Here is a 21,262-nt window from a genome sequence, read left to right as displayed (position 1 = left end):
CGTCTGTGTCTTTATTCCTGTCCTGGTTCTTCAGAACCTTCTTTTTTTTTTTTTTTTTTTTTAAGATTCCATATATATGTGTTAGCATATGGTATTTGTTTTTCTCTTTCTGACTTACTTCACTCTGTATGACAGATTCTAGGTCCATCCACCTCATCACAAATAACTCAATAGTTATTGCTATACTCCCCACACTGCACATTTCATATCCATGACTCACTTATTTTGCAACTGGAAGTTCGTATCTCTTAAACTCCCTCACCTATTTAATTCCTCCCTCCAACTCCCTCCTTTCCAGCCAGCACTTGTTTGTTCTCTGTATCTACAACTCTGTTTCTGTTTGTTATGCTTGTTCATTTGTTTTTTAGATTCCACATATAAGTGAAATCATACAGTATTTGTCTTTCTCTGTCTGACATATCTAACTTAGCATGATACCCTCTAGTTCCAACCTTGTTGCAAATGGCAAGATTTCATTATTACTTATGACTGAGTAATATTCCATTGTATGTATATTACATCTTTTTTATCCATTCATCTATTGATGGGCACTTGGGTTGCTTCTATATCTTGGCTATTGTAAATAATGCTGCAATAATTAGAGGGGTGCATATATCTTTTCTAATTAGTGCTTTTCTTCTCTTCGGGTAAATACCCAGGAGTGGAATTTGTATGTATTCTTTGTATGTTTTGGATATTAACCCTTTATCAGATATATCCTTTGCAAATATCTTCTCCCATCCAGTAGGCCTTTTTGTTTTGTTGATGCTTTCCTTTACTGAACAAAACCTGTTTAGTCTGATGTAGTCCCATTTCCTTTTGTTTTTGTTTCCTTTGCCTGAGGAGACATCTAAAAATATTATTAAAACTGAGGTCAAAGAGTGTATTGCCTATGTTTTCTTCCAGTAGTTTTACGGTTTCAGGTCTTATATTTAAGTCTTCAATCCATTTTGAATTTATTTTTGTGCATGGTGTGAGAGAGTAGTCCAGCTTGATTCTTTTGCATGTAGCAGCCCAGTTTTCCCAACACCATTTGTTGAAGAAGCTGTCTTTTCCCCCATTGTATATGCCTCCTTTGTTGTAGCTTAATTGCCCATATAAGAGTGGTTTCATTTCCATTGATCTATGTGTCTCTTTTTGTGCCTGTACTATACTGTTTTGATGACTGTAGCTTGGTAGTTTAGTTTGAAATCAGGGGAGCATGATTTCTTCTTTCATAAGATTGTTTGACTGTTAGGGATCTTTTCTGTTTCCATACAAATTTTAGCATTAGTTGTTCTAGTTCTGTGAAAAATGCCATTGCTATTTTTAGGGATTGCATTGACTGTGACGGTTGCCTTGGGTAGTATGATCATTTCAACAATATTAATTCTTCCATCCATGAACATGGTCTATCTTTCCATCTGCATGTGTTGTCTTCTATTTCTTTCATCAGTGTCTTATAGTCTTCTGAGTACAATTCTTTTACCTTCTTAGATTTATTTCTAGGTATTTTGTTCTTCGTAATGCATCTGTAAATAGGACTGTTTTCTTAATTTCTCTTACTGATACTATGGTGTTATTCTATAGAAATGCAACAGATTTCTGTGTATTAATTTTGCATCCTGAAACATTACCGAATTCATTGATAAGCTCTAGTAGTTTTTGTACCCTTTCAGTCACTCTATGTCTTTTGATTGGAGTATTTAGTGTATTTATATTTAAAGTAATTATTGATAGGTATGTACTTATTGCCATTTTGTTAATTGTTTGGGGTTTTTTTTTTTAAACATTTTTATTGGAGTATAATTGCTTTACAATGGTGTGTTAGTTTCTGCTTTATAACAAAGTGAATCAGTTATACATATACATATATCCCCATATCTCCTCCCCCTTTCACCTCCCTCCCACCCTCCCTATCCCACACTTCTAGCTGGTCACAAAGCACCGAGATGATCTCCCTGTGCTATGCTACTGCTTCCCACTAGCTATCTATTTTACACTTGGTAGTGTATATATAGCCATATGTACACTACCACTCTCTCACTTTGTCCCAGCTTACCCTTCCCCCTCCCGGTGTCCTCAAGTCCATTCTCTAGTAGGTCTGCGTCTTTAATCCCATCTTGCCTCTAGGTTCTTCATGACTTTTTTTTTTTAGATTCCATATATATGTGTTAGCATACGGTATTTGTTTTTCTCTTTCTGACTTACTTCACTCTGTATGACAGATTCTAGGTCCATCCACCTCACTAAAAATAACTCAATTTCGTTTCTTTTTATGGCTGAGTAATATGCCATTGTATATATGTGCCACATCTTCTTTATCCATTCATCTGGCGATGGACACTTAGGTTGCTTCCATGTCCTGGCTATTGTAAATAGAGCTGCAGTGAACATTGTGGTATATGACTCTTCTTGAATTATGGTTTTCTTAGGGTATATGCCCAGTAGTGGGATTGCTGGGTCGTATGGTACTTCTATATTTAGTTTTTTAAGGAACCTTCATACTGTTCTCCATAGTGGCTGTATCAATTTACATTCCCACCAACAGTGCAAGAGGGTCCCTTTCTCCACACCCTCTCCACCATTTATTGTTTGTAGATTTTTTGATGATGGCCAGTCTGACCAGTGTGAGATGATATCGCATTGTAGTTTTGATTTGCATTTCTCTAATGATTAATGATTTGAGCATTCTTTCATATGTTTATTGGCAATCTGTATATCTTCTTTGGAGAAATGTCTATTTAGGTCTTCTGCCCATTTTTGAATTGGGTTGTTTGCTTTTTTGATATTGAGCTGCATGAGTTGCTTGTAAATTTGGGAGATTAATCCCTTGTCAGTTGCTTCATTTGCAAATATTTTTCTCCCATTCGGAGGGTTGTCTTTTCGTCTTGTTTATGGTTTCCTTTGCTGTGCAAAAGCTTTTAAGTTTCATTAGGTACAATTTGTTTATTTTTGTTTTTATTTCCATTTCTCTAGGAGGTGGGTCAAAAAGGATCTTGCTGTGATTTATGTCATAGAGTGTTCTACCTATGTTTTCCTCTAAGAGTTTGATAGTGTCTGGCCTTACATTTAGATCTGTCATCCATTTTGAGTTTATCTTTGTGTATGGTGTTAGGGAGTGTTCTAATTTCATTCTTTTACATGTAGCTGTCCAGTTTTCCCAGCACCACTTACTGAAGAGACTGTCTTTTCTCCATTGTATATTCTTGCCCCCTTTATCAAAAATAAGGTGACCATATGTGTGTGGGTTTATCTCTGGGCTTTCTATCCTGTTCCATTGATCTATATTTCTGTTTTTGTGCCAGTACCATACTGTCTTGATTACTGTAGCTTTGTAGCATAGTCTGAAGTCAGGGAGCCTGATTCCTCCAGCTCTGTTTTTCTTTCTCAAGATTGCTTTGGCTCTTCAGGGTCTTTTGTGTTTCATTACAAATTGTGAAAATTTTTTTTCTAGTTCTGTGAAAAATGCCTGTGGTAGTTTGATAGGGATTGCATTGAATCCGTAGATTGCTTTGGGTAGTACAGTCATTTTCACAATGTTGATTCTTCCAATCCAAGAACATGGTATATCTCTCCATCTATTTGTATCATCATTTATTTCTTTCATCAGTGTCTTATAATTTTCTGCATACAGGTCTTTTGTCTCCTTAGGTAGGTTTATTCCTAGATAATTTATTCTTTTTGTTGCAGTGGTAAATGGGAGTGTTTTCTTAATTTCTCTTTCAGATTTTTCATCATTAGTGTATTGAATGCAAGAGATTTCTGTGCATTAATTTTGTATCCTGCTACTTTACCAAATTCATTGATTAGCTCTAGTATTTTTCTGGTAGCATCTTTAGGATACTTTGTGTATAGTATCATGTCATCTGAAAACAGAGACAGACTTACTCTTCTTTTCTGATTTGGAATCCTTTTATTTCTTTTTCTTCCCGGATTGCTGTGGCTAAAACTTCCAAAACTATGTTGAATAATAGTGGTGAGAGTGGGCAACCTTGTCTTGTTCCTGATCTTAGTGGAAATGGTTTCAGTTTTTCACCATTGAGGACGATGTTGGCTGTGGGTTTGTCATATATGGCCTTTATTATGTTGAGGAAAGTTCCCTCTATGCCTACTTTCTGCAGGGCTTTTATCATAAATGGGTGTTGAATTTTGTCAGAAGCTTTCTCTGCATCTATTCAGATGATCATGTGGTTTTCCTCCTTCAGTTTGTTAATATGGTGTGTCACATTGATTGATTTGCATATATTGAAGAATCCTTACATTCCTGGGATAAACCCCACTTCATCATGGTGTATGATCCTTGTTAAACGTTTCTTGTATTTTCTCCATTTTATTTCCAAGATTTTGGATCATCTTTAGTATTATTATTCTGAATTCTTTTTCAGGTAGACTGCCTATTTCCTCTTCATTTGTTAGGTCTGGTGGGTTTTTCCCTTGCTCCTTCGTCTGCTGTGTGTTTCTCTGTCTTCTCATTTTGCTTAACTTACTGTGTTTGGAGTCTCCTTTTCACAGGCTGCAGGTTCGTAGTTCCCGTTGTTTTTGGTGTCTGTCCCCAGTGGCTAAGGTTGGTTCAGTGGGTTGTGCAGGCTTCCTGGTGGAGGGGAGTAGTGCCTGTGTTCTGGTGGATGAGGCTGGATCTTGTCTTTCTGGTGGTCAGGTCCACGTCTGGTGGTGTGTTTTGGGGTGTTTGTGACGTTCTTATGATTTTAGGCAGCCTCTCTGCTACTGGATGGAGTTGTGCTCCTTTCTTGCTAGGTGTTTGGCATACAGTGTCCAGCACTGTAGCTTGCTGGTCATTGAGTGGAGCTGGGTCTTGGTGTTGAGATGGAGATCTGTGGGAGACTTTTGCCGTTTTATATTACGTGGAGCTGGGAGTTCTCTTGTGGACCAGTGTCCTGAACTTGGCTCTCCCACCTCAGAGGCACAGGCCTGATGCCTGGCTGGAGCACCAAGAGCCTGTCCTCCACACGGCTCAGAAAAAAAGGGAGAAAAAAAAGAAAGAAAGAAGAAGATACAATAAAATAAAATAAAGTAAAAATAAAATAAAGTTATTAAAATAAAAATAAAAAATAATGATTTACTAAGCAAAAATTTTTTAAAGTAATAAAAAAACCCAAAAAATGGACAGACAGAACCCTAGGACAAATGGTAAAAGCAAAGCTATACAGACAAAATCACACACAGAAGCATACACATACACACTCAGAAAAAGAGAAAAAGGGGGAAAAAAATATATATCATTGCTCCCAAAGTCCACCTCCTAAATTTGGGATGATTCGTTGTCTATTCTGGTATTCCACAGATGCAGGGTACATGAAGTTGTTTGTGGAGATTTAATCCGCTGCTCCTGAGGCTGCTGGGAGAGATTTCCCTTTCTCTTCTTTGTCACACAGCTCCTGGGCTTCAGCTTTGGGTTTGGCCCTGCCTCTGCGTGTAGGTCGCCTGAGGGCGTCTGTTCTTCGCTCAGACATGACAGGGTTAAAGGAGCAGCTGATTAAGGGGCTCTGGCTCACTCAGGCCGGGGTGAGGGACGGGTAGGGAATGCGGGTCGAGCCTGAGGCGGCAGAGGCCAGCGTGATGTTGCAGCAGCCTGAGGCACGCCGTCTGTTCTTCCGGGGAAGTTGTTCCTCGATCACGGGACCCTGGCAGTGGCGGGCTGCGCAGGCTCCTGGGAGGGGAGGTGTGGAGAGTGACCTGTGCTCGCACACAGGCTTCTTGGTGGTGGCAGCAGCAGCCTGAGCGTCCCATGCCCGTCTCTGGGGTCCGCGCGGATAGCCACAGCTCACGTCCGTCTCTGGGGCTCCTTTAAGCGGTGCTCTTAATCTCCTCTCCTCACACACCAGGAAACAAAGAGGCAAGAAAAAGTCTCTTGCCTCTTTGGCAGTTCCAGACCTTTTCCCCGACTCCCTCCCAGCTAGCCGTGGCGCACTAGCCCCCTTCGGGCTGTGTTCACGCAGCCAACCCCAGTCCTCTCCCTTGGGTCTGACCTCCGAAGCCTGAGCCTCAGCTCCCAGCCCCGCCCGCCCCGGCGGGTGAGCAGACAAGCCTCTTGGGCTGGTGAGTGCTGGTCGGCACTGATCCTCTGTGCGGGAATCTCTCCGCTTTGCCCTCCGCACCCCTGTTGCTGCGCTCTCCTCCGTGGCTCCAAAGCTCACCCCCTCCACCACCCACAGTCTCCACCCACGCAGGGCCTTCCTAGTGTGTGGAAACCTTTCCTCCTTCACAGCTCCCTCCCACTGGTGCAGGTTCCGTCCCTATTCTTTTGTCTCTGTTTTTTCTTTTTTCTTTTGCCCTTCCCAGGTACATGGGGAGTTTCTTGCCTTTTGGGAGGTCTGAGGTCTTCTATCAGCGTTCAGTAGGTGTTCTGTAGTTGTTCCACATGTAGATGTATTTCTGATGTATTTGTGGGGAGGAAGGTGATCTCCACATCTTCCCCTTCTGCCATCTTGAAGCTCCTCCCTGGGGATTGTTTTTATAGGTCTTTTTTGTTCCTTTCTCTTCCTTTGTTCTCTTCCCTTGTGATTTGATGACTATCTTTAATGTTATGTCTCGATTCCTTTTTTCTGTGTGTGTGTAACTAATAGATTTTTGATTTGTAGTTACCGTGAGGTAGGTACACACACACACACACATCATTATTTTATGTTATTTATCTAAGTTCAAACACATTTTAACAATCCCGCATTTTTGGTCCACCCACGTTTCCTGTTTTTGACCTAGTTTACATCTTTTTGTGTATCTTTTAACTACTTATTGCAGATAGATATAATTTTACTACTTTTGTCTTTTAGTCTTCCTACTAACTTTATATGTGGTTGATTTACTGTCTTTCCTTCATATTGCTGTTACCAATGAGTTTTTTCCTTCTATTATTTTCATGTTTCTAGTAATGGCCTTTTCTTTTTCAGTTAGAGTAGTCCTTTTACTATTTCTTGTAAAGCTGGTTCGGTGGTGCTGAAGAATTTTAGCTTTTGCTTATCTAACTTTTTATCTCTCCATCAAATCTGAATAAAAGGCTTGCTTGGTAGAGTATTCTTGTTTGTAAGTTTTTTCCCTTTCATCACTTTAAATACTTCATGACACTCCCTTCTGGACTACAGAGTTTCTGCTGAAAAGTCAGTTGATAGCCTTATGGGAATTAACAATATTATTTTTAATATTGATTTCTGCATTTGTAGTTAGCATATAGAAATACCATAGATTCTTGTAGGTTGATTTGATCTTACAAACTTACTAAACTCATTTTATTAGTTATAGTGTTTTTTGGATTTTCTACATAGACAATGGTGTTGATTTCAAATAAACACAGTTTTGCTTCTACTTTTGCTATTGTAATACCTTTTGTTTATTTTTCTTACATTATTGTACGGCTAGAACCTTTAGAACAATGTTAATATAGAAGTATTAAAAACAGATATCCCTGTATTCCTGGTTAGTCAATGTTTCATCGTCTTAGTCTGCTCAAGCCACTATAATAAAATATCATAGATTGCGTGGCTTAAACAACATTTATTTCTCACTGTTCTGGAAGCTATGTCCAGGTCAGGGTGCAGGCAGCTTTGGTGTCTGGTGTGGGCTGTCTTCCTGGATTGCAGAACATCACCTTCTCATTGTTATCCTCACACAGTCGATAGAGGGAAAGCTTTGGTCTCTTCCTCTTCTTAGAAGGACATTAATCCTATCATGGGGTGTCCACCCTCATGATCTTACCTAACCCTAATTATCTCTTAAAGGCTCCATCTCATAATACTATCATATTGGGGATTAGGGCTTCAACATATGAATCTGGAACGAGGGGGAAACACAAACATTCAGTCTATAATCATCACTAAGTATGATGTTAGCTGTACATTTTCATAGAATCCCTTCCATTATTAGTTTTCTACTTGATCAGGAATAGATGTTGCACTTTATCAAGCATTTTTGACATCTATTGAGATTATAAATTTTTTTTCATTTTTAGTTTATTAATATGGTAGATTATGTATCAATCGATTTTCAACTATTAAACTTTCCTTGCATCTCTATATGAATCTTGTTTGATCATAATTTAGTTTCCTTTTAATATACTATTGGATTCCATTTATTAAAGTACTGTTAAGAATTTTTGCATCTATACTCATGAGTGATATAGGTCTATAGTTTTCCTTTCTTACAATGTCTTTGTCTGGTTTTGAGATCAGGATAATGCAGGTCTCATAGAATGAGTTAGGGAGTATCCATTCCTTTTCAATTTTCTAGAAGAATTTGTGTAAGAACAGATATTTTTTAAATGTTTGGTAGAATTCTCCAGTGAAACCATTTGGTCCTGGAGTTTTCTTTGTGGGAAAGTGTTTAACTACAAACTTGATTTATTTGCTAGATATAAAAATTAGCTATTTCTTCTTAAGTGAGTTTTTTGTCTTTCAAAGGTTTTACCCATTTCATGGTAGCTGTTAAATTTATGGGCATAAAGTTGTTCGTAATATTAACCTATTATCTTTTTATATTAGTAGAACCTATACTAATAACAGATCTCTAACTCCTGATTTTGGTAATTTTCTCTCTGTAGTGGTTTAGCAATTTCATCAATTTTCTCAAAATAACACCTGCGATTTTACTGATTTTATCCATTGTTTTTCTCATTTCTACTCCACTGATTTCTGTTCTGATCTCAATTGCATGCTTTGTTCTACTTAATTTACAATCAGTCTGCTTTGATGTTTATAGTTTTTTAGGGTAGAAACAAATGTCACTGGTTTGAGACTTTTTTCTTTTCTAATACAGACTTTTAATGCTATACATTTTGCCCTACATACTGCTTTAACAGCATCCCACAAATTTTTTAATGTGTGTTTACATTTTCATTCACTTCAAAATATTTTACAATTTCCCTTTAGGAGAAATTATTTGACCCAAAGTTTATATAGAAGGTTTTTTCAGTTTCCAGATATCTGGGGCTTTTTCAGAAATCTTTTTTTATTAATTTATTTCTAATTTAATTCCATCATGGTCAGAAATTTTACTTCCATTTTATTATTTGATCCTTTAAGTTTACTGAGTTTTGTTTCATAGAATATGGTCTATTTTGGTAAGTATTTCATGCATTCTTGAAAAGAAAGCATATTTTCCTTTGTTACATGAAATGTTCTACAAATGTCAATTAAGTCAAGTTGGTTGACAGTGTTATTCAAATCATTTTTATCATCACTGTTTTTTTTTTCTCCCTACTTCTACTAAGAGAGGAATACTGAAATAGCTGACTACACTTGTGAATTTCTACATTTCTCCTTGCAGTGCGTAAGTTTTTGCTCCACATATTTTAGAGCTCTTTCATTAGGTTCCAAATCATTTAGGATTGCTATTAATTTCTGATGAATTGGCCAATTTATAGTACATAATGACATTATTTTTTCCTGCTAATATTGTTTGCTCTCAAATCTACTTGGTCACTGATATCAGCTTTCTTTTGACTTCTGTTAACATGTTATATCTTTTCCCATCCTTTTACACATAATCTACTTGTGTCTGTATTTGAAGTGCATTTCTTTCATGTGGCATATAGTCTTGCTTTTTTAAAATTAAACTGCAGATTATCTGCCTTTTAACTGAGATACTACAACCATTTGCTTTTAATGTGATTACTAATGTGGTTAGGTTTGAATATATCCTCTTTCTATTTGTTTTCTATTTATTCTATCTCTTCTTTGTTCTCTTTTTCCACTTTTCTGCCTACTTTGAGATCAAACAGTTTTGGAAAATTCTATTTTAACTCCTGTGTTGGCTTATTAGCTATGACTCATTGTTTTTTAGTGGTTGCTTCAGGGTTTACACTATACATTTTTACTTAATACAGGCTACCAACATATGATATGATAGCACTTCATGTAAACCCATATTAATGTTAATCTGTTTTAAACAATTGTTTTTAAAGAGATTTAAATAAGAAAAAATGATTTACCTATATAGTTACAATTTCCTTTGCTCTTCTTTGCTTTGTGTAGTTCATATTTTCATCTGGTATTTTTTTTAATGTCCTTTATTGTAAAATTATCCAGTTCAAATCATGCATTGCATTTATTTATTTATTTATTTATTTATTTATTTATTTATGGCCGCACCACATGGCATGTGGAATCTTAGATCCCCGGACCAGGTATCAAACCCGTGACCCCTGCATTGGAAGTGTGGAGTCTTAATCACTGGACTGCCAGGGAAGCCCCTCATCTGGTATTATTTTATTTCAGCTTGAAAGACTTCCTTTAACACTTCATGTAATGTAAGTTTGTTGATTGAATACTATTTACATTTTTAATATCTAAAATTATTTCTCCTTCATTTTTGGTAGATATTCTGATTTTGTGTAGAATTACAGGTTGACTTTTTTCTTTCAGTACTTTAAAAATAGTTCCACCCTCTTCTTACCTGTATTGCTTTTGATGTAAAATCAACTGTTACCCTTATCTTTGGTCTTTCATATTTAAGGTATGTTTTCCACCTCTCACTACTTTTAAGACTTTCACTTTACACTTATTTTGAGCAATTTGATTATTATGTACCATGATGTAATTTTTCTCATGTTTCTTGTACTTAATGTTTGTCTGATTTTTTTAAGTCTGTAGATTTATAGGTCACATGAAATTTTAATGTTTTGGACATCATTTCTTCAGATATTTTTCTTTTCCCAAGCTCCTTCCTCTGGGGACTTCAACCATATAAGCACCTTCACATATAGCACCTGAAGTTGTCCAACTCAGTGATGCTTTGTTCATTTTTATTAATTCTCTTTTCTCTGTTTTCTGTTGGATGGTTTTTATTGCTATTGATTTCAAGTTCACTAGTCTTCTGCAATGTCTAATCTATCATTAATCTCATAGAGAGTATTTTTCTCACAAATTCTAGTCTTTATTTCTATATGTTCAATTTGGGTTTTTAAAATTTTAAAACTTAACTTTTTTAACATGTGGATTACTGGTATAATAGTCGTGTTAACATTCTTCTCTGATAATTTTAACATACACATCAGTTATGGGTTTGTTTTGATGAATTGAATTTTTGTTCCTCATTATGGGTTGTGTTTTTCTGCTGATTTGAATTTCTTATAATTTTTAATGGATATTAGGCCTTGTAAATTTCACCATCTTGGAAACTAAATATTTTTGTATTTAGATAAATAAGCTTTGGTCTGGAATGCAGCTAATTTACAGGTATATGTTTTATCTTTTTGGGCTCTTGCTTCCAAGACTTGATTGGTAGAGCCAGAGTAGTGCTCAGTTTAGAGCTAATTATTACCCACTACTGTGGCAAGATCCTTCTGTATACTGTGTGCTCTGTGATTTTTGAGGTTTTCCAGTCTGATCAGAACAGGTACTAATCCCAACCATGTGTGAGTGGTGAGTACTGTTTCCTTTGATTTTTTTGGTTCCTTAGACTCAGGTACTTTCCTCACATATATGCTAATTAGTACTCTGCTTTACATTTTAGAGCAATCCTCTGCAGATATGTTATGTCTTCTGGTACACTATCCTATGAACTCTAGCTGTATTGGTTTCTCTGGACTCTCAGCTCAAATGCCTCAACTCAGGGAGTCTGTCAGAATTTGTCTGGTTCCCCCTTCCTGTACCATGACCTCAAAACCCTCTTAAGGCAGTAAGCTGGAGGAATTATAAGGCTCATCTTAAATGTTTCCCACCTCTCATGTATCACTGTCCTTCACTGACTGACTCCTCTGTCATGAAAACCACTGTTTCAATTTTTGGTTGGTTTTTATAGTAGGGGAAATGTGTTATTCCATCTTGGCTAAAAGTGGAAGTCCAGAAAAGTTTCTAAATGTAAATTTAGAATGAAATCAAAGGGTCTTACTTTACATTATTAATAATTTGAAAAAGTGGCTATATTTCAAAATCATTTTTAAGATTATCATTTTTCATTTATAAACTATATATTTGAACCAATACAGGTAGCATAAACTAATTCTGGATAAAGTGAATGAACTTATTGAAAGAACGTCAAAGAGCTCATAGAATGAGGAAGAAGCCTCAAAAAGTAGATTCTGAAAACCATCAAGAACCCAAAAAAAGGCAAGCAAGATTACATTATAGGACTAATCTGCTTAGCAAGATGTCCCCCATGCCCCCACCCCCAGGACTTGATGCACTGCAGTACTCAGTTTTGCATTGGAGGCTGCAGGTAATCTCTCACTGACCATGGGCTTTTTTGTTACTTTCTCAAAAATCAAAATCTTAAGGGAGCAGTCCAATCATATGAGCCTAACTCATATACTTGTTGATGTAAGGAAGATTTAAAAAGTAGTATTTAACTCCCTTTGGTTGATTTAGACGGAGGCAAGGCCCTGACTTACATGTACACTGAATGAGCCCCAAAAGAAAAGATGATGAATGTTAGGCACCAAAAGGACTAATTTTTTATACATTGTTGCATTTAACTTGCTAACATTTTGTTGAGGCTATTGCATCTAAGTTTATGAGAGATACTGTTCTGTATGATCCATTTTTTTTGTATTGTCTTTGGCTTTGCTATCAAAATAACACTGGCCTCATCAACCAAGTTAGGAAGTATTCCCTCCTCTTCTACTTTCTAGAAGATATTGTGTAGAATCATTGTTAATTCTTTAAATATTTGGTAGAATTCTCCAGTGAAATCATCTGGGCCAGAATATGTTTGGGGGGTACTTTATAAACTGTGGATTCAATTTATTTAATAATTCCTTTTATAACTATTCAAATTATCTGTTTCATATTGGGTGAGTTTTTTCAGTTTTCAAGGATTAGTCCATATTACCTGTCAAATTTTTTTTAATTTATTTTATTTTTATTTATTTATTATCTTTGGCTGTGTTGGGTCTTCGTTGCTGTGCGCGGGCTTTCTCCAGTTGCGGTGAGTGGGTGCCACTCCTCGTTGCGGTGCGCGGGCCTCCCACTGCAGTGGCCTCCGCCGTTGCAGAGCACGGGCTCTAGAGAGTGCGGACTTCGGTAGTTGTGGTGCGTGGGCTCAGCAGTTGTGGCTCATGGGCTCCAGAGCACAGGCTCAGCAGCTGTGGTGCATGGGCCCAGTTGCTCCGTGGCATGTGGGATCTTCCCGGACCAGGGATCGAACCCGTGTCCCCCGCACTGGCAGGTGGATTCCCAACCACTGCACCACAAGGGAAGCCCCTACCTGTCAAATTTATGTGTGTGGAGTTATTTTTGGTAGTCCCTTATTATCCTTTAAATATCTCTGGGGATAGTTACTGCCTGTTTCATTCCTGATAATGGTAATTTGTGTTCTCTGTTTTTTTTCTTTGTTAATCTTGCTAGGGATGTGTCAATTTTATTGATCTTTCAAAGAACCAGGTTTTTGTTTGATTGATTTCTGCTTGTATCTTTATTATTTGTTTCCTTCTGCTTCTTTTGGGTTTATTTTGCTCTTAAATTCTTGAGGTGGGAGCTTAGATTATTGATACTTTTCCTATTTTTAATTGTATGCATTTAGTACTATAAATTTCCCTCTCAATACTGTTTTAGTTTTGTCCCACAATTGTGATATGTGGTATTTTCATTTTCATTCAGGTCAATGTATTTTCTGTTGATTTCTCTTCAGACTTCCTCTTTGACCTACAGATTATTTAGAAGTATGTTATTCAGTTTCCAAGTGTTTAGAGATTGTCTCATTACTTTTCTGTTTTGATTATAGTTTGATTCTGCTGTGGTAGAAAACACACTCTGTATAATTTCAGTCTTTTATACTTTTCAGGTCTGTTTTATAACCCAAAATATGGCTTATTTTGGTGAATAATCCATTTGTATTCAAAAAGAATAGGTATTCTGCTATTGTTGACTGAAGTGTTCCATAAATATAAATTAGTTCAAGTTGATTGTGTTATTCAGTACTTCTTTAACTCCCTTGAGAGGGTAGTAATAAAGTTTCTAAGTATATTTTTGAATTTATCTTCTTTTTCTTTCAGTTTTACTAGTTTTTCCCTCTTAGATCTTGAGTCTCTGTTGTTAGCTGCATACACAAGTAGAATTGTTTGTTCTTTGTAAGTTGACCATTTCATAATTTGTAATGTCTCTTTATCCCTACAATTTTGTTGATTCTGAAGTCTGATATTAATATATTTATTTCAGCTTTCTTTTATTTAGCATTTGTATGTTATAATTTTTTCATCTTTTTACTTTTAAACTACATGTCATTATTTATTATAGGTTTCACGTAGACTGAATTTAGCTTGGGATTACTTTTTAAAATAATCTGACAATTGTTGCCTTTGAATAGGTAGGTTTAGATTAGGGATCAATGAATATTTTCTGTAAGGGGCCAGATAGCAAATATTTAGGCTTTACAAACCTTGTACTGTCTGTTGTATATTCGCAGGCATCTGGAAGCTGACTGTGATCCTCCCCAGAGACTGGGGAAGACATCAGACACCACCTTTGCCTTCTCACTCCAGCCCACTACGAATGGCAAGTCCTCCTGGAAGGAGCATGTACATATGTCTGGCACCCCAGCTTTTGTGACTGCTGCCCAAGGAACAGGTCCCTGGATCACTTGGCTCTGACAGCCAGTGGGGCTTGTATTCATGAGTCCCAAAGGACTGTAAACAAAAAAGCAGTTATTAATGGGCACAGGGGCACTCCACTTGCAGCTATACACTCAGGCTTAGTACAGAGGGAGCAGGCAAAAAAAGCCCATCTCCCAGTTTCTCTCTAAAAGCATCCTAACTATGTATTCTCCCCTCTACTGCCTGAGGATCTGGCTTCCAATCTGCCTGTATCTAAGTGCTGGCTGCAATCCTCCCCTTTGGGACACTGACAGGTCTTGGCACACCCTCAACTACTGGGGGCCACTAAAAACAAAGAAGACAGCCTGAACAATCACAAAGATTTGATAGACAACCAAGAACTCAGGCCTGGTTGATCAATAAGGCTTATCTAGTCATTATAATTATAGATAAGGTTATCGTTATAGATAAAGTTCATCTAGTTATTATAGTTATAAAAATAAATATAACTACAATAATTTGTTTATAGATACACAAGATAAAAAGATATAAATTTTAACATCAAAAACATAAAATGCAGGAGGAAAGAAAAATGTAGAGCTTTAGTATGCATTTGAGGTTGTTATCACCTTAAAATAGACTGTTATAAATATGTTTTATATAAGCCTCATGGTAACCACAAAACAAAAACCTATAGAAAATACACAAAAGATAAAGAGAACGGAACCTAAGCACTAAAGAAAATCATCAAATCACAAAGGAAGAGCAAGAGAAGGAGGAAACACAGGAACAACAAAATAGCCAGAAAACAATTAACAAAACGGCAATAAGTACATACCTGTCAATAATCACTTTAAATGTAAATAGACTAAATTCCCCTATTAAAAGACACAGAGTATCTGAATGGATTAAAATAACAAGCCCCATATATATATATGCTCCATAAAAGAGACTCACTTCAGATGTAAGGACACACAGACTGAAAATAAAGCGATGGAAAAATATATTACATAGAAATGGAAACCAAAAGAAAGCTGGGATAGCTATACTTATATCAGACAAAACAGACTTTAAGACAAAGATTGCAAGAAGAGACAAAATAGGTCATTTTATAATGAAAAGGGATCAATCCAACAAGGAGATATAACACTTGTAAATATTTATGCACCCAACACAGGAACACCTAAACATATGAAGCAAATATTAACAGACCTAAAGGGAGAAATAGACAGCAACACAATAATACTAGAGGACTTTGATGTCCCACTTTCAGCAATGGATAAAACATCCAGGCAGAAAATTAATAAGGAAACATTGAACTTAAACTCCAGGTTAGAACAGACAGACTTAAAAGACACCTACAGGACATTCCATCCAACAGCAGAAGAATACACATGTTTCTCACATGCACATGAAATATTCTCCAGTATAGATCATGTATTACATGACAAAACAAGTCTTCATAAATTTAAGAAGATTGGAATTATATCAAGCATCTTTTCCAACCACAATAGTATGAAACTAGAAATCATTTACAAGAAGAGGACTGGAAAATTCACAAATATGTGAAGATTAAACAACATACCACTAAACAACCAATTGGTCATAGAATAAATCAAAAGAGAAATGTAAAAATACCTTGAAATAAATAAAAATGAAAATATACCAAAAACTAATGGGACATAGCAAAAGCAATTCTAAGAAGTGGTTCAGCCATTATGGCAAACAGTATGAAGTTTCCTCAAAAAAACTAAAAGTATAACTACCATATGACCTAGCAATTCCACTCCTGGGTATATATCCAAAGAAAATGAAAACACTAATTCGAAAAGATGCACGCACCCCAATCAATGTTCATAGCAGCATTATTTATGATTGCCAAGATATGGAAGCAACCTAAGTGCCCAGCAACAGATGAATGGATAAAGAAGATGTGGCACATATATATATATATGATGGAATATTACCCATAAAAAAGAATGAAATAATACCATTTGCAGCAACATGGATGGACCTAGAGGGTATTATGCTTAGTGAAATAAGTTAAATAGAGAAAAACAAATGGCTCTATGTTATCACTTATATATGAAATCTAAAAAATAAAACAAATGAATATATATAACAAAACAGAAACAGCCTCACAGATACAGAGAACAAACTACTGGTTACCAGTAAGGAGAAGGAAGAGGGGAGGGGCAAGATAGGGGTATAGGAATGAGAGATATAAACTACTATGTATAAAATAAATAAGCAATAAAGACATATTGTATAGCACAGGGAAATGTAGCCATTATTTTATAATAATCTTAAAAGGGTTATAATCTATAAAAATATTGAATCACTATTTTGTACACCTGAAACTAATATAATATTGTAAATCAACTAGTTTTCAGTAAAAAAGCAATTTTAAGAAGTTCATAGCAATAAAAGTTTACACTAAGAAAAAAGAAAGATCTCAAATAAACAATATAACTACACCTCAAGGAATCAGAAAAAGCACAAACTAAGTCCAAAATTAGTAGAAGGAAGGAAATAAGGATGAGAGCAGAAATAAATGAAATAGAGACTAATACAATAGAAAAGATCAATAAAACTAAGAGTTGTTTTTTTAAAAGATAAATAAAATAGATAAACTTTTAGCTAGACTTGCCAAGAAAAAAAAGAGAGGAGTCAAATAAATGAAATTATAAGAAAGCAGAGACATTACAACTGATACACTACAAATACAAAGGTCATAAGAGACTACTATGAAGAATTATACACCAAAATTTTTTCTTGCTTGCTTGCTTTCTTGCTTTCATCATTCATGCTCTTCTGCTTTCTCTGGTTTTGAGTACTTTATGAGATTTCATTTTCTCTCATCTGTTAGCATAGCAATTATACTTCTTTTTAAAAACGTTTTAGTGATTTTCCCTAGAATTCCCAACATACATTTTCAAGTTATTTCAGTCTACTTTCAAATAACATTATACCACTTCATTGGTAGTTCAGGTACTTTATAACAAAGTATTCCCAATTCCTCCCTCCCTTTTTATAAGACTGCTGTCATTTATTTCACTATCCATAAACTATAATTACTGAATACCTTAATGCCATAATTATTTTGAAGAGTTATCTATTATACCTATTAAAATGATAAAAATAAAAGAACATAGTCTACCTTTATTTATTCATCTCTAATGCTCTTTGTTTCTTTATGTGAATCTACATCGAACTCATGTCATTTTTCTTTTTTCTGAAGAACTTCTTTAAACATTTCTTGCAAAGCAGATTTACTGGTGACAATTCCCTTATAATTTGTTTATCTGAGAATATCTTTATTTCTCCTTCACTTTTCAAAGATAGTTTCATTGCATACAGCATTCTAAGTTGACTTTTTTTTTCCAGTCCTTTAAATATTTCATTCCACTCTCATCTTGCTTGCACTGTTTGTGAAGAGAAGTCTGTTGTAAATTATCCTTGATCCTCTATAAGTTTTATTTCCTCTGACTTTTTTTCAAGACTTCGATTTTGATTCTGCAGTTTGAATATGATATGCCTACATGTAGATTTTTTTTGGTATTTATCCTTCTTGGTATTCTTTGAGCTTCCAAGATCTGTGGTTTGCTGTCTGTCATTAACTATGGAAAATTCTCAGCCATTATTACTTCACCTATTTCTTCTGTTCTTTTGTCTCCTTCTTCTCTTTCTGGTCCTTCCATTACATATGTGTTACATCTTTGTAATTGCTGCACAGTTCTTGGATATTCTATTCCAGTTATTTGCATTCTTTTTTCTCTTTGCTTTTCAGTTTGAAAGGTTTCCACTGACATATCTTCAAAGTCATTAATACTTTCCTCAGTTCTGTACAGTCTACTGATGAATCCATGAAAGGGACTCTTCATTTTATTATAGTGTTGTTTTGGCTTTCTAGAATTTACTTTTGATTTTTTTCTTAGAGTTTCCATTTCTCTGCTTGCATTACCTATACTTCTTTCATGTTGTCCACTTTTTCCATTAGAGCCCTTAGAATATTAATCATAGTTATTTTATGTTCCCAGTCTGATCATTCCAAAATCTCATTTCTTTTAGAGCTAACAACAAATGTTACTAATTATCCTTCACCTGAGACTATCTTTCTTTCATTTTCTTTCTTGAAGGATATTTTCACTGGATAATAAATTATGTGTTAGCAGTTCTTTTCTTTCAGGACTAAAGATATTGTTCTACTGTTTTCTGAACCCATGGTTTCTGATGAGAAATTCACAGTTATCTGTATTACTGCACCCATAAATATTATTGTAACATTCTTATTTGATAATGCCAATATCTGGATCCCCTATGGTCTGTTCTATCGTCTGTTTTATCTAAGGGTTTTTGGCCATGTCTTTGGCCTGCTGGGTATTTTTTTAATGCAAGACCCTTGCCTACAACACTTTATAGCTTTGTATGATATTATGTTTCTTTCGGAGTGTTAAGTCTGCCTTTCTGCTGCTACAGCACTGGCTGACCAAATTAATCCAATTAGAGACAAATTAATTCCTGGCTGGGTTATAGTACTTTAGGGAGGCCCTCACTCTTAGGTCTTAACCTTACAGAGGTATCAGTTGAGAACATGGTATTCACCACGGTTGCTCCCCAACTGCACAATCTAAAGTTGAACTCATCTATAGAGCATCACAAGACTGGTGAAATTTTTCTCTGCTTTTTACAAGATTTCTACTTGATTTCAGCCTCTTAGCTTCATAATTCAGCAAATGTATTGAGTGAAACCCCAACAGAGTGTTATCTCATTTGTCTACCTCTCTCCTTACTGATATCCTGTCCCACTCCATGTCCTAATTTTTGTCTCTTTAGGCTCAAAGGTCAGTCAAAAATTTGTGCCAGTTTTTTGTCATCTTACTAGATGCTTTTTGCCCAGACACTTTGCCAGAATTGCCAGCTTCTTGCCAATGTCCAGAAATAGTAAATATACTCAGGGTAAAAAGTAACTGCAGAAGATTGCTTCTCCTCACAAGGTTTGCCTTTCTCCAGGATTTTGGTCTTTAAATTCCTAGTTGCCTAAACAACTGTCTGATGCCTTTAAACACATTTTTAAAATGTTATTCAGCTTTTCTAGGTGTTCTCAGTAGGAGCGTTGGTCTGCCATAAGCCACTTCATTGTAGCTCAAGTGTAAGTCTTGTTTTCTTTACTTATTTTACTTGCTTAGTCCTTTGGTTTCCAATTCCAGTTCTGTTTCTCTTCTTTAACATCAATCTCTGCCCAGTTCTTTGAATTTTTGCATGTTTAACTTAAAGGAGACATTACTCATGCATACTTTCAGATGTCTTCAGTTCCATTCTTTGATAAGAAGGCAGACATACCAATTCAAAAACAAAGGTAAGACTGGCTTTGTACAGACAGTTAGTATGGTCTCCTAGTTGCTACTCACTTTAATACAGATTTCTAGTTCTGGGTTCTGATTCATTTCATTATGTTTTTTTTTTTCCTTTAGACTATATGAATGCATAAGCAGTCATACCACAAGCTATCATGATATTTCTGCCCTTAAAGTGAAAGGTGAACTATGCTTTATGTTTCTTTTACATGTTCAATAATGCCAAGAATGATATGAGCATATTAGGGTTACTGTATAAATAATTGTTAATCAACTAAGAAATCTATTGTTGGGATTAGATGTAAAAATCTCATAAATATAAAAGTATATTTACCCGCCATAATCTTCAGTGATCCCAGCAAATGGTATTGAATCACAGTGTACAAAAATTACAAATGCAAGCAGTACAAGTGTTACAGCAGATGTAACCATTACAAATCTCATAAGGCCTTTACAAGACATTTGTAACTTGGAAATAATGATACCTCCCAGAATCTGGCCAAGAGCACCTCCTGGAATTAAAACAAGTCCTAAAAGAAAGGAGGAAGAGAAAACACAGTTAAAAAATAGTCAGCTAAAGACAGTACAGAAAATTCATACTTTGAGGCAATCCCCTCTGCTCTAAACATATAGCAAACATAGATTTAACTAAGAGACTGAGACAAAACTTAAAGGCATGATATTAATAAATACCTCAACAAACCCTGAACCCTAAGAGAAATACAAATTTGTGAGTGGGGCTGAAGCTATAGGCCTAAAGGACCTAGAATAAGAGGCTCCACAAAATGTTTTACAGCAGTTGTGAGAAATACAATAAAAGGCATACTGGAGGAACAACATTTGAAAATTTGTAGCTAAGAATGAGAAATTTCAATAATTAAAGAAATATTAGTCCTGGGAATAAAAGTGCACTCCAATTACTGAGAAAGAGTAAAAATAAATAAATATTAAATCACATAAGGTAATAAGGTAAGGAAATTTCATAACATCAAGATTAAAGTGTAAATTGTAAAAGCTTCCAGAGAGCCTGTAACTTGCAAAAGAATTATAATTATAGCTAATTTTTTAAAAAGATAAAATTAATAAACTAGACCAAACACACATACACAATCCTGAGGAGTGGGGTTAGTAAACTGCAAGTGAGTAGTGAAAATTTCCTAAACCAACTGAGGGGGATAAAATGAATAAAAAATGAGTCCATTGAGAGAGGACAGAATAGTGGGGGGGAAAAAAGAAGCAAAAGAGAAGTGTAATAAACAAAATGTACAATTAAAAATTTAAAAATTACTTAAATATGTCAGAATTTACAATAATGATAAATGGATAAAACAACTATTAAAAAGACAGAATATCGGGCTTCCCTGGTGGTGCAGTGGTTGAGAGTCTGCCTGCCGATGCAGGGGACACGGGTTCGGGCCCTGGTCTGGGAGGATCCCACATGCCA

General features: G+C 35.7%; 1 protein-coding gene across 1 annotated transcript in view; it reads right to left on the bottom strand.

The window, feature by feature from the left end:
* The window catches only part of SLCO6A1 (solute carrier organic anion transporter family member 6A1), a 108,699-nt gene that overhangs the window by 29,114 nt on the left and 58,323 nt on the right, over positions 1–21,262 (bottom strand). The window contains exon 5 of the mRNA XM_082455534.1: positions 20,153–20,348. Coding sequence (XP_082311660.1) covers positions 20,153–20,348 — 196 coding nt within the window. The remainder of the gene's footprint in view (positions 1–20,152; positions 20,349–21,262) is intronic.

Source organism: Balaenoptera physalus (genome assembly GCF_965194825.1).
Source record: "Balaenoptera physalus genome assembly, chromosome: 3".
Taxonomy (NCBI): Eukaryota; Metazoa; Chordata; class Mammalia; order Artiodactyla; family Balaenopteridae; genus Balaenoptera; species Balaenoptera physalus.
The sequence above is the reverse complement of the archived record's forward strand: the minus strand, read 5'-3'. Positions and strand labels throughout refer to the sequence as shown.